The following is a 14,833-nucleotide window of genomic DNA, read 5'->3' as shown; positions in this document are numbered from 1 at the left end:
ATTTAAAGCTGAGCCGTTGTGCTGCATAGTCCATTAAGTCCCATCCATCTGCTGCCGTTATTGTGCTACCCCGCCCTTCCCCCAACAGATGTTAGTTCTTCCAACAACAGATGTCTTCAGGCTGCAGTAGCGGGCTGGACACTTGTTAAGCTACACAGCACAAAAGCGCGGGCTTCAGGGCAGCTCGAGCGTTCATTCACACCGACATCGTTATCGTCTTCGTCGCTCCTTCAAGAGCATTTTGACGTTATTGATTAGTAGTGACAATTTCTTTTTTTTTTGTGCTTTATATTTCTTCGTGCCCACATGCTGGCGCGCAGGTCGATGTCATCGTTGATGAATTACCATATTCAACATCAATAGCCGGAGAGGAAAGACAGTTTGCATTCCTATAAAAACGAAAAAAAAAACGCTTTGTCTTTTGTGAGAAGGGAAAATTACTATATGGCAATATTTTGGGATTCATTAGCAACGGCGCACGGTTTAACAGCATGTTTTCGACAAGGTACACGAAACTGAATGCAGCGAAACGCACCACTCGCGGCGGTGGCTTAGCGGCTGTGCCGTTGCCCTGCTATAGTAAGCACGAGGTCGCGGGATCGTATCCCGGCTGCTGCGGCCACATGTCGATAGGAGCCAAATGCTGAAAACAAGAAAAGAGAGAAACGCCCGTGCCCCGTACATTGCGGGCGCGTTAAAGATGCCCCCGGTGGTAAAAATTAATCCGGAGCCCCTCACTACGGCGTGCCTCGTAATCAAATCGTGGTTTTGGGACGTAAAACCCCTGAATTCATTTATTCGGCGACTCGTACGATTCATTGCGCGTACTCACAAAAGCGAGAAACAACATCGGCTAGAATTGCATGTAATTGCGATGTGGGTCGTATAATTAGCGAAGGTAACCTTCCAGTGCCAAACAGCACTTACGAAAGAAGAGCTTTGTAAATATGGTTTTGAATTACCCCGTACAAAGGTTTGGGCCAGTTGGTATGAATCCATGATCACAAATGGGTAGAAGACAACCGAGGATGAAGAGGAAAAAAGAACAACACCACAATCGCTTACTCGCAAGGAGCCTCACGCTTGATGGGAAACAACAGAAACTCAAGGTTTATTTGAACTAAAACAAGTATTTAAACACAAGCAGCCCTAAGGGAGCTGTAGCCAAAAATTGTACGAAAACCGCGCACTTAGTGCGTCGTATACCCCGTCCACTTCCGGGATAATGTGCAACGATGCTATCTTTATCATTCGTTGTAGCGTTTCATCAGTATGGTGGACGAAGCAGCGCCCCGCCTATATGCCTTATCTCTAGGATCGCCAGGTTGTGAGCGGTGGACGATAACAACGGAATATAACCGACAGAAAGTGATTCCTGCATTATAACAAGGCCGTTTCCTTTTGCAGTGCCACCGCTTCGCAAAACCGGCATCCACGAACATACCAAACAATGAAGCAGATCAAACATTCACCGAGTTCGAGGTGCACGCGGCGTCGCCTTATCAGCGTGACCCTTTCCAAAAGCGCGCCTGTCTGGCGCGGCCACCAGTTTCGGGAAGCGCTAAGTCCATTACCATCATATCGGCCCACTCCGTATACACAACGCAAGCGGCGGCAGCCGCTTGTTGTGTACGCAAGGGCGGTGGCTTCTGGAAGTTGCTGGTGAGACAGGCGGGTGGGGGCCTTGGGCGTTTTTATTGGCCGTTCGGCTGCGCCCTGCCTTCTTTCTCCTGTGGGGGAAGTCTTCGCGGTTTGTGGGTGGCTTTGGCCGTGCGGGGCCCGGACCGACCGCCACGGGCGCAGAGTGCTGTGGTGGACTCGGGACGCTCGCGCGCGGTGGGTCGTAAAAAAAGCGCGTAAAAAAGTGGCGAAAATAGGTCAATCGCGCGTGTCGCGCAGGCCGATTGCGCGTCGCTCGGCGGCAGTCGTGGCGGGGGAATTTACGGTCCGCAAGGCTTCTTCTCTGTACGCCCGCTTTCTGCGAGTGCACTAAACTGCGCTTCTCGAAGCTCCGAGCGTGTCCGGTCTTGTTCGATAAAGTAGCTTTCCCTTGTTTTTTTTTTTTTTTTTTTAGAAGCGAGAAAGCACTTAAGGTGGCTTGAGGCCGAGAACAGAAAAACGTAATGTTCTGTCAAACAGACATGGTTTTTTTTCTACCTTTATTTGTTTAGTTTCGTTTTCTGGCTTAACCACTCGCTGAGTGACCATTTGTTGGTCAGTCCATCACTAAAATAGGCAGTTAGCTAATCGGCCAGTTGGTGTACGATTTCTAACTCTAGAAGCAAAACACCGCGTGATCTCTCTCTCTCTCTCTCTCTCTTTCTCTCTGTGTGTGTTGATTTACCTGGTTACTTACTAAATGAAACTGTGTGATCAGCTTCTCAAATGGTTCATTGGTCAGCTAATGAATTACACTTTAATGGCGTGTGCACTGCGTTTATCGTTGTATAGAACCTGTGTGGGGCGCATGTCCCCACTGCCCCTCGGATTCCGGAACCCTGCCCATTTCCTTGGCTTCGAGTAGACTATGATTCGCTCTGCAGATTGCTAGCGTCATGGTTAGATCAAATCACCTCGGAAAGTGCGTCTATCCAAAGTTCAGTACCCGAACCAGGAGGAATTCTTCAGCGAAGCCCTTAGCCTTTATAGTTGGTCGGAATTTCTTGTGGCGTGTTCATTCAAAAACCGGCAGTTGAAAAAGAGGTTTGTGAATGAGTTTCCCCGTAACACAATGATGTTTTCTCGCATGTTCGAATCACAGTCGGATGCTATCATGTCTGCAGGTTGCGCGTGAGTCATGCTTCACGAATTTTGTGGCACGGTTGATTCTGAGAAATTCAATTAGTTCAATAACGCCTTTGCTCGAGGCGCAGGGCCTGCAAGGATGAGAATGAATGCGGATGGACATCACACGACAGCCGGAAACGGGCTTTGTCTTTCAGTGGCCGCGTAACAGAATTGTCACACATCTGGTCGTTGCTCACGTGGCCGCTCTGCGCGACATTTAGTTGCTACGGGGGCCTTTCGTTTTTGGCGCTATACCGGTGCGAGGCAGTGGCCGCTGCACATCGCCGCCGCGCGCTCTTTCCGCTTCTGGAGAGGCTCTACTCTGAGCTACTGTCGTTTCTGTCAGAGGAGTTGTTCTTCTTTGAGAGAGAGGTATTCCTTCGACAGTGGCCATGTCATGTCCTGTCGGTGGCTGATGGACGCGTGTGGGTTAATTTTCGACCAGCGTGGTTCTCGTAACAACCAGGCCATCAAAAGTCATCACTGCAATGTTATGTAAATTTCCTCTGTCACATCGGCGTAACCATTGTGTACATTTTATATACTCATCATTTTATATATTGTTACAATTAGTTCATGTGTAACTTTGCGTTTCCGCGGGTCTACGTTGCTGTATGTGAGTGAGGCCATATGGAATCGGACATTTTTTTGAAGACGCGCCGTATATGTAATGCTTCGTATACTTTGTATATATTATCGTCCTGGTGGAAGTGTTCGCATCGTATTTTGTTGAAATAAACATCTTCTAAAAAAAACTGAATTATGTTTTCACGCATATTCGTATTACACTCCGAAGCTATCACGTCTGCAGATTGTGTGTAAGTCACACTTTTCGTGTTTTCTGACCCACTTTACTTTTAAATATTGATTTAGTTCAATAAGGTAATTGGCGGACAGCCTAGAAGAACGAGGATGTATGCAACACTTCCGGGCGTGTGCGTGCGCGCGTGACGTACGTCGGTTGTGGTGGCGGTGCTGGTGTAACGTTGACCAACGTAGTTAGGGTGCTGGTGCTTGTCTAAACTTCACACCAACTCCGCTGTACATCAACTTTGACTGCGGGGAATAGAGGTGGATCTTTTTTTCATATGCAAAGCTTTCTTTCCGAGACACCTCTACGGCGTTTGCTTCGTAGCTTCGTGCTATGCCCATCGGGGGATGGCAATTTCTCTCTTTCACTTTCCGCACCGAGTGAGAGCTGTTCCCTTTTGCCTGTCCCTGCGCAGCCATCCAGTCCCTGGACTCCCTGAACGAGCAGATCGTGCGCTACGTCCTGAGATCGCCGGCAGGACCGGACGACAGCTTGGCCGGCGCACCTCAGCAGCGGTCTCAGCCGGAAGAACAGCCGCTGCAGGGAAAGAAGCAGCCGCAGCCGCAGCAGCGCCCCCTTCCGGGCGCCAACACGCACGAGGCGGGCGTCGGACGGGCAGGCGAGGCGACCGGGACGCTCGTCGGCGGCGGCCATGAGCAGCAGGTGGCGCTGCAGTCCTCGATGGCGCTCATGCGCAGACTGCTGGTGGACGCCCAGGCCAAGTTCCGAAACATGATGGACGACAACAAGGCGCTCGCGTCGCGCATCGACGGCGACCTGCAACAGGTGCGTACAGTAAGATAACGTAAATATTTCACAAGGAGCATCATTACATATTGGGGGCAAGACATAAAGTTGCAAATACATGCATATTTACAAATACATGGGAGGTACTGGGGCCGATACAAAGAACGTTCACCAATATTATGGGTGATGTAGAGTCGGCGCATGACCTACGAATAGAGACAAATCATGCTGAAGGGCAGATTTTAGGGTAAAGTACATGAAAAAGTCACTGACCTGGAACATTCATCATGACATACAATTCAGATGAAAAAAATGGCCGACGATTATGCTTTTGGTAATACGATCTTAGAGCTCAGCTGCTGCTTTATTTCAACAACAGGCAACCACATACACAACACGCAGTGCCTAACGGAGGCGGTTCGCTTCGGGTTGGGCAGCACACACCACGATCCGCCGCTATCGAGCAGGCGCTCCGGCGGCGTGCCATCGCGCCATCTTATATTGGTCACCACCGCGGAGAGGGGGGAGATTAGCAATTATTATTTAATGTTTCTTCTGAGATGGGATGAGGAAGTGGGTGGAGAACAGGGGTATTGAGTAGAGGTCACACACTCATTCACTCAGAGACAAGCCTCAATATTGCCGCACAAGGTTGGGGTGGTAAGTAGAAGTAAGGGGACGAAACACTGTAACTGTCTTTCGAGTCACCGCAACGGCACTGCGCCAAGAAAGGGGACGTATAGGGCAAGAGTGCAGGCGAGAAAAGGACAGCCAGGCGCAAGTATTGCCAGAGGCGACGAATGCCACTGAGGAACGCGCCACGCGAAGGGGTAAGCGAGAGACACGGCTGAGAGCCGTACAGCCATGCGGCGTGGAGACGGAGGAGCGCAGAGCCGTGGATCACGAGCGAGGTGGCAAGGAGTGCCCGCCGCCGGCACCGCGGCAGTGCCGCGACAGCGGTAGAAGGTACGGCGAGGTAGAGTTACTGTATGTGCTACCGCAGGTAGCAGAGTTGCGCGTCAGTTTTATCACGCCGCTAGCGCCTCTATTGGCAGAACGTCATCACGTGGTAGCCAAGCAACCGTGCATTGCGGAGAAGCAGATGTTCGGGCCAATTTTTGTATTTCCCGACGCCGCCGCTGCAGCGAACTGGATTGACACAAGTTATCGCCAGTCAAATTCATATCCAATCCGGCCGATCTTACCATTCGCTGTTCACGTGCGTGCTAGCTGCGTAGCAACAACGCAACGTGCGCAGCACATCTCACGTTTGTTTCGTCGGCCTGCCTCGTGACACCTTACTGCAGTAATTGTTTTTCTTCCTTTGTAAAACTATTGTGAAGGGTATTCAGGTAAAGACACCTGAACAAACAAATTTTCAGTCAACTGCCTATTGCATCACGTGTGTATGAGATGAAATTGCTTGACTAACATCTACGTGCTTTTTGGGCTGTGCTAAAAAAATTCACAGCTGGAACATTAAAAGCTACTGCAAGTCTGGATTTTTTTAAATAATGGAAGCACGTAGAGTTATACAGAAAATTTAGCTGGAATTACCAGTTTTCTGCATGTGATGCACCACACTGCTTTCACAGAAGTATCGTAAAAAAGCCAGCTCACATTTTCATGATTATGCACTGCTTGGGTTGTTTCTGAATATGAAAGAGGTTACTACTAAGTAAAGATATTTAATCTACTACAGCTTATGTGAACCAGGATGCAAGAGGAATGAATGTTGTCATTTAACATACGGTAAGGGCCTAACTGTGTTTTGTAGCTATGTCAATCCTCTGAGAAAAACTTTCGCTACACTCCCACAGAAGGCTACTTTTGGAATCCCTGCAGTGAAAAGGCACATAATGAAATCACACTTGCAGGTGTAGCTGATATCCATTGCTTGCTGGTAGATGGATATGTTCCTACACAAGATCTAATGGGGTACCAGAGTCGAAATAGCAATGGTTGGTCATTGATTCACCAGTAATATTCTAGACTGGCTACATGTTGAGAGCTATGGCACATAAGCAAGTATGGGCCTCATTATATTTAGTACAGTTCCCTTTATAAAAGAGCACAACTTGATAAAGCTCACTATATCAAAATATTTGCACGCGCATATACTAGTGTTTGTTTTTTTCTCTGAAATTCGCGTTTTGATTTTATTGCCAAAAAAATAGGTAGCTGCGGCTCGGTGCTTTTTGTTACTGTTTACATGCTAAAAGAGCACTGCACTGCTCTTAGTAGCGTATTTATCTCTGTTGAAACAAAACCTGAGTGCCAACCAGTATTCAAGCGAAGGAAAGTTATTAAAGTATCTGATTGTTTACCTAAATTACTATAGTTTGTCCAGTTTTTAATACGCTATCTTATTTCGAACCTTATACTACCTTGTGAAGTAGCTTTTTCGTACGAAAATTTTGTAGGATTTCCGGAATCTATAAAATAACATCACCATATTCCCTAAGTTTATTCGGTGCGATCTGATCGTTACCGTCGCGGTTCACGAATGCTGCATCTGATCGGCGTATATAGAATACACAATCTATTCTAGATACGCGAGTGCCCATACGTTATTAGGGCGGAGAAAGTGCACAGGTGAATGCAACTCCAAAAAGAAAAACTAATATACGCGCTGCATCTTACGCCGCGCGCTAAAAAAGGGCAGCGCCTTTTTCTTCACAATCTAATCAAGTCAGCTGTTTCAATGTGCTTTGTTTGCGATTAGGCGGAAAAGCGGTGCACAAGCGATGCAAAAGCGCTTACGGTCGATCAACGATACGCTAGGCATGTCGCCTGCAAAAACGGAGTGCGGCTTCGCCACATAGACTTGGTTGCTTCTCAGGCAAGATGGCGGACCTACGCGCAACTCTGCTTCCTACGGTAGCATATACAGTAACTGTACGGCGAGGGCGGAGTGGACGGTAGCGGCGAGAGTCACCGCAATGGCGCTGCGCGGGGGAAGGGGATGAGAAGATAGGCGAGAACACGTGATCTGGCTTTGTAGGACAATGGGAGAGCAAGGCTCGCGCCGTGCGCGAGAGATGACGCCAGAAGTGCGCGCAGCTAGAGCAGCGCGCTGGTCCCGTCTACGGAGCTGGTTACGGCAAGGCACAACGGCGAGGCCGATGGCGACGCGAAACGCGGGAACGGGCGCCAAAGAGCTGCGCTCTAAAATAAACGTGCGTGCGCACCCGTTTTCGGGCACGTAGTCACACTGCAGCCGCAGAAAGTACGCAGGTTGAAATCTTTGGATGCAGTCGTAGGCTCGTGGCGAGCAGTCGCCAGGGCTCGTGTCATTTCAGCTCTGGAGAGCTGAAATGACACGGTTTGCCCGATTTATTTTCATAAATCCCCGATTTGCCACGGTTTGCCCAGGTTTGCCCGAGTTATTCTAGTAGGGAAACTTCGCCTCAGCTGACAGATTTCTGTGTCATAAATTTTGTACAATGTGATGTGCACGACCCCTCTGAGTGAGGAGGACACAGGGATACATTGCCGAAGCTTCACAAATTTAAGTGTTTGTTTGTTTGTTTATTTATTTGTTTGTTTTTTGTTTGTATGTTTGTTTTCGGAAGCGATGCCACCATTCGTTCGCACTGCTTCAGGTTCTGGACCAACCAGGAATTTTCGAGCATCGGGTTTGTGGTCAGTTTGGCTACTCGTGCGTTGTCAAAGAGCTTCTCCCAGGCTGTAAATACGAATAAGTCCGCCTGCCGTGACAGGGCACTTTCCAAAATATATGAACAGCGACTGGGCTGCTAAGCATGAGGTGGCGAGATCGAATCCCGGCCACGGCGGCCGCATTTTGATGGGTGCGAAATGCGAAATTACCCGTGTGCTTAGATTCAGGTGCATGTTAAAGAACCTCAGATGGTCCAAATTTGCGGAGCCCCCCCACTACGGCGTGCCTTATAATCAGAAATGGTTTTGGCACGTAAAACACCATAAGTTAACACCAACAGTGACGAGCGTCACCGGCTGTGTCAACAGGGAGCGTATTAAGGCTCCGCAATGGAAACCTGGTGACAGAGTTGGTAAAGCTGGCAGGCGATGTCGAGGAGAGCAGATGTTGGCCTACGTGTTTGCCTGCTATGGGTTCCACGGGTGTAGCAACGTAAAGGGTGCAAATAAAAGTGAACGAGTAGAAGTTTGTTTCTCAAAGAAATCTAATGGCCGGGGGGGGGGGGGGGGTTGTTAGCTACAACAACGACACAAAATTCGAGGTACCATGACGGCAGACACGTCGGTAGCGTCACGCCATTATATGAATTGTGGGAGTTACAGCGGTACGTGCAGGAAGTGTGAAGGGGCAAGAAATATAACAAATCGGTTGCGTGCGTAATAACCTGCAAGCTCTTCAAAAGCTATCCGTGCATGACTGCATGCGGCTCCCATAAACACACAGAGAAAAAAAAATGTATAGCGGATCCCACGCACCTGTGGGAATCGATGTTAAGCGAAGCACTCGCACGCGCGCACGCACACGAGGTAACGCCGACGAGAGCCCTCCCCATGCCCTTGGATGACGAGTGGAAAGGCGTAAACAAGCACTATGGAGGCAACCCGAACGCCGACTACACATCAATCGGCTGTCAAGCTGCGTTTTCAGCCTGAACACAACCTCAAGGCCCCGTGTACGAGTAAACGACGTTTTATACAAATTCCCTGAACATATGAAAGTAGACTTGGACGTCCGGAACTAGCGCATATAGCACTTGACGCAAGACGAGACCCATTAAGCGACGATGAAGGTTCGCGAGCATTGCAAGAATCGCCGCACATTTCATACACAATTCTGAAGCGTATACCGAACAGTACGTTCATAAGCATCGATATCTCGGAATCACGAGTTATAGCCATTTGAAGAAACACAAAAGAATATTTCACTTTCAGCGAACGGAACACGAGATGACGCGAAAAGCCCTGTCTGACGCGTCTGTTACACAACGCACTCCAGCAGTACGTCGGCGGTCCGGAAGGGATATGGCCGCCGCCACTCATGTTGCCTATTGCCGCGTACCTTTGCGGTACTCTGAATTTTTTTCCCCACTGACTCTAGTCTCGCGCTAATCGAAAGCATCCGCTGGGCACGCTCCGCCATCTAGCGCTGACCACGTGCTCAAGCAAGACTTTATACATAGGGGGTCGTGCGAGACAAAGCACCGACGCACGGTGGAAAACGGAGAGAAGAGGCAGATAGCTTTCGCTTTAACAGTGTTTGACGAAGTTGGCTTCTCAACATTAAGAGTGTTTCGGGGGAAAAGCCCACTTTTCGTCGTAAGTAAGCGGTAGCGTATATCGTGGAAATAGCTCCCCGCGCTCTACCGAGAATGTCGCCAGGATGACGTACTTCACGATTTAACAATTAACCGAGGCTCATACATACATACATACATACATACATACATACATACATACATACATACATACATACATACATACATACATACATACATACATACATACATACATACATACATACATACATACATACATACATACATACATACATACATACATACATACATACATACATACATACATACATACATACATACATACATACATACATACATACATACATACATACATACGTACGTACATACATACATACATACATCAAGAGTATCGCTTATCTCCCATTTGCTCGGCAAGCTCCCTCGAAGCAACCGGGCCCGCATTAACAGACGTTCCCTTACGTGAGCGCTAACACTGTTCATTGCGTGATTTCATGACGTAAGCGATTCCTCATTACAAGGGATACTATCCTGCTATCAATGTTTGAGCGCTGTAGCCAGCGGCGGGCCAATGAAATAGTAGTCGCACCTACGACGACTTTAGCGAATACGGACTTTAAAGTGAGGCGCCGGAACGCGGCGAAGATCAGGGTAAAAACAAAAAAAAATACGTGCGAGCAAATTCATTTGCGCCCGTTAGGCTACAGAGACAGAGAGGAGGAAAGAGAGCGAAAGAAGTAATATGGGAAAGGCAGGAGAGGCTGAGACCGCTTGGGTGTCTAGCAATGGGGAAATAGGACTAAAATGTGCGTAGACAAGGGAGGCGGAAAGTTCACAAACACGCGCGCACGTGCACGCTGATGCGTTCTTCGTTCAGTTCATCACAAGCGGTAATACAACAGGCTGTGGATCTCCAGAAACGCAGCTGCGGTTCCGTGGGTTTGTACATCGTGTCGACGGACGAGCCCACGGAAGATCGAATGGTCCAGCCCCTCCCTGCCCACTTTCTCCCAGAGAAAAGTTTGCAGTTTCGTGTCCGGAAAGCGCTAATTATTTGTTTATTAATTCTGCATAATCGGAACTCGTCGCGGCCGGTCTATACGCGCAGCTGAACGCACGAAGAACGGTGTCTCTCGAAGTCGCAGCTCGTGCGGCCTATTTAGCCTACGAGCCTCGTTTTCTTTTTTCTTCCTTTCTTGCACGCGTATTACGCTTCCTTCTCGGCCTGCTTCCCGCTCACCGCGTGCGTATACAGTAACGCTCCGCGCAACCGCTATCATTAACGCGCCGTCTGGCGGATAAATTAGGGCGCCTCACGCGCGCCCGCGCGCGCACACACACAGACACCGCGCGTTCGCGAATTAACCGCATGAAGTGAGTTGCGCGCCGCAAATTCCGCGGGGAGCCCCGAAAGTTTTCGCGGCGGCGGCTGGCTGAGCCGCATTTTGGCCGCTATGCTATTGCGCGCTTCTTTATTTTTTATTTTATTTTTATTGCGTCGGCAAGGCGAGTTATGAAAAGGCATGAGAAACGCTGGTTTCCTTCTCCGCCAGCAAGTCCTTTCTTATATATATATATATATATATATATATATATCCGTAGCGCTGGATAACACTCTCAGGGTTAGTTCTAGTAGTAACACATAAGGACCCCAGAAAGTGGATGAGAAGACGGCGCCGCTGTAGCTCAATTTGTAGAGCATCGCACGCGCAATGCAACGACGTGGGATCGTTCCGCAGCTACGGCAAGCTTTTACAACCACTTTGAGCTCCATCAATGTATAATTTCTTTATTTCAATTAATAGTTAATAGGTAGAAGTAATTACCCCTGTGTTGTTGTTGTTGGCTTGCGATATATATATATATATATATATATATATATATATATATATATATATATATATATATATATATATATATATATATATATATACATACATACATACATACATACATACATACATACATACATACATACATACATACACGCGCTCTCGCTCGCTTTCACCCCCAGCTAGTCTCGACACGGCCTCTCAAGGGCACCGTCAGACAATCCGTCCTTGGAGATCGGCATTTTCTAGCGCACACGCCCTTCCTCCTCCTTCTCTTCCTCGCTAGAAGTTTTCACAGCCGACCCGACCGTCAACGCGTATTAACTTTTCCGGTGCCTGGCTGGGAAGCGCCACCCCCTCCCCCTTTCTTCTTTACACGCTTGCTCGGGCACGGTCGTCGGCGTGACTCTTCCGCGGCGGCTCTGCTTCTAGTTGTATTTTCGTTAGCGATCGAAGCGATCCCCCTTCACTGCGCAGGCGATGGCGACACACGAGACACGCTTTCAGCTGATCCTGTTAGGGCTCGCTTCTGCGGGAGGATGCCGTCCACGGAGTCCGAACAACCCGTTTTTGCGACCCCATAAGCTCCTGGGGAATCCTTACTTTCCCGGACTCGCGCTAGGCGCCCGGGTATTATCTGGCTCGGATTGTTGCTTGCAGCAGGTGTACCAGCCGAGATGGTTTCACCTTTCGCTCTTTGTTCGACCTTTACTCTCTCTCTCTCTCTCTCTCTCTCTATCTATCTTTTCCCTAGCGTACGCGTCTCGTGGATTCACTTACTTTCCTTACGCCGGAAGTAGAGCGCCCATATCGCGATTCAGAAGCCTCCGTCGGTGTACACGTCACACAGAAACAGCCTTTCGCGTATTCGTTCCTATATTTTATTTTTTATTTGTTGCTGCACGGTGGCGAAGGCTGACGTGCTGCAGCGACTGTACAGGGCATACCCCATGACAGAGCGCTCGGCAACACGAAAGAAACGGGGAGCCTCTGTCGCAAGGCTAACTCGTCAGCGTCCGACGGTGAGCCGCTTCCCAGGGGCTGACGCGGCGCGTACGCGTGCACTGCGCACAGGTGAACGTTGTCTGGGCGCGTCTAATGCCGCTGAATTGGAGGATCGTTCCTCGCGAAGCGTAGCGACTGCCGCCGGATATTTCGTTCGAGCAACGATAACAAGCTTCACCGGACGCGGCTGCTATGAAGCGCAGCGTGCCGCGGCTTTGTTTAGGATTACAAGAGTTCACGCTGAACGATACGCGCCACGATGGGGAGGGGTTTGAATGCTGGCTCTAGTTTTGTGAACAATTTTAGAAAAATCGCAAGTTCGGCGAACGTTGAACGAGGGCTGCAGCGGGATGGGATTGCGCGGCTGTAAAAAAAAAACGCATCGATAAGAGAGGGGAAGCTCGGAGAGGAAATGCAGGGAGGTCAACAAGCTCGTGAGTCCGATTTGATACCCCTACACAGGGTTTAAATAAAAGGTCAACAGAAGGAGGAAATGAGGGAGAGAGTGAACATTACGTGCACACGGAAGGATGCACAGGAGGGCGATAAACCGTCACTCAGCTCCCGGTGAACCTAAAAAAAAAAAAATAAAAGAAGCTACGCTAGTGCGCGAATAGCTCTGAGACGAATGTGGTGACGGTAGTAATATGTTATACTCGGAAAACCTTCCGGATTCCAGCCGCTTTAACGGCGGCCTTTAGAAAGAGAGACGTTAGCGGTCATATTAGGTGCGAAAAAGGGACTACATGTTTTCCTCACTTCGACTCGACGAGAATCGTATGTCGCACTGTCGGCCATTCCAATAAGGAAAGAAAAAAAAAACCGTCCACTAAGCCACTTTATGCTATCGGCTAGTCGGCACTCGTAACCACAACAACTTGTCCAGGATACGCGGCCGGCAAACGAAGACACTCAGGTAATCGATAAAGAAGACGAATTTCTCTCTCTCTCTCTCTCTCTCTCTATATATATATATATATATATATATATATATATATATATATATATATATACTTTGCAATATTGTTGCGAACGAAGTTTAAATCATGGATCCGAGACCGCAAAGGGATGCGACGTAATGCTCAAATATTTTTTTTCGCATTTACCGCTAGACCGCCCTCTGATTACTATTACCTTTGTTTACAGAAAGCATAGTGAGTTCACTAGGCGGAGAACGTTGTTTATATTCGAGTAAAAAAAATAAACGGCGGTGTTCCGCGCTTTTAAGCTTTTCACGCGCACGAGAATAGGACACAGAGATAGGACACTCAAAAGCGGGCTTCACCACACAAGACTACGTGCATGACTGTGTATGCTCGTAGGACACATATAATGCGCAACAATCGCATATAAATTCATATAATCCTAGTGGGTTGCGGTTGCATCTTACTATCTCGCGTGCAACTATTTATAAAAGGACCCTTTAAAATGGGCACTAAAGAGCAACACCAAACCAGTGCAGGCTAATAAGGTACGCTTTTAAAACTGGGTTTTCGTTCCTTGGGTGGAAAAGGGACCGATTATTACCGAAAGACTTGAGAAGTAACTTCGCTTTCTTGAATTTCGGAGCCAAGAACCCAGCGCCGTTACGTCAACGTGACACCACGGATTACACAGTATCTTCTCGTGTTTAGGTCATTCTGGGGCAGCAAAATCCTCGAAACATGCAGGCAGGGGTCTTTCGACCCCTTAGAATCCCGTGTCGTCCTTGTCCGTTTTTCTCGACTCCCTGTGGAGAGAGGTTGGCGCTTTTAGTATTGCAGGCTGCCTTTTCCGATAAGCAACTAATTGAATAAGCTATGCGTAATCAAGGAGTACAGGAGGCATACGTGTATATCTTGAGAAATATCTACAAGGATTCCACGGCTTTTTTGCCTCTCCACAAGAAAAATAGAAAATTAATTATCAAGAAAGATGTCAGGCATGCAGACAGGGCTTCTCCAATGCTATTGCTGCATGCTTAGAAAGAGTATTCAAGCTATTAGTCGGGGAAGACTTAGCAGTGAGGGTCAGCGCCGAATATCTCAACAACCTTCGATTTATAAATGATATTATCTTGTTCAGCAATACGGGGGCTGAATTGTAACAAATTACCTAGGGCTTTAACCGAGTAAGTGTAACAGTGAGGCTGAAGATTAAGATGAAGAAGAAAAGGGCAATGTTCAATAGCTGGGCAAGAGAACAAGAATTCATGATCGCCGATCAGCCTCTAGAGTCTGTGCAAGAGTACTTTTTTCTAGGTCAGTTACTCACAGGGGACCCTGACCATGAGAACGAATTTTACAGGATAAAAACGGGTTGGAGTGCATACGGCAGGCATTACCAGATCCTGACTGGAAGCTTACAATTAACATTGAAAAGAAATGTGTACAATCAGTGCATTCTACCGGTGCTAACATATGAGGCAGAAACAT

The 14,833-nt window shown here is 48.2% G+C and overlaps 1 protein-coding gene across 2 annotated transcripts in view; it reads left to right on the top strand.

Annotated features, from left to right (window-relative positions):
* The window catches only part of Liprin-gamma (liprin protein kazrin), a 248,475-nt gene that overhangs the window by 176,566 nt on the left and 57,076 nt on the right, over positions 1-14,833 (top strand). For both annotated transcript variants that reach the window (XM_075686163.1, XM_075686162.1), the window contains exon 2: positions 4,014-4,384. In XM_075686163.1, the coding sequence (XP_075542278.1) occupies positions 4,014-4,384 (371 nt within the window). The remainder of the gene's footprint in view (positions 1-4,013; positions 4,385-14,833) is intronic.

Source organism: Dermacentor variabilis, chromosome 3, assembly GCF_050947875.1.
Source record: "Dermacentor variabilis isolate Ectoservices chromosome 3, ASM5094787v1, whole genome shotgun sequence".
Lineage (NCBI taxonomy): Eukaryota > Metazoa > Arthropoda > Arachnida > Ixodida > Ixodidae > Dermacentor > Dermacentor variabilis.
This window is presented reverse-complemented; position numbering and strand designations above follow the sequence as displayed.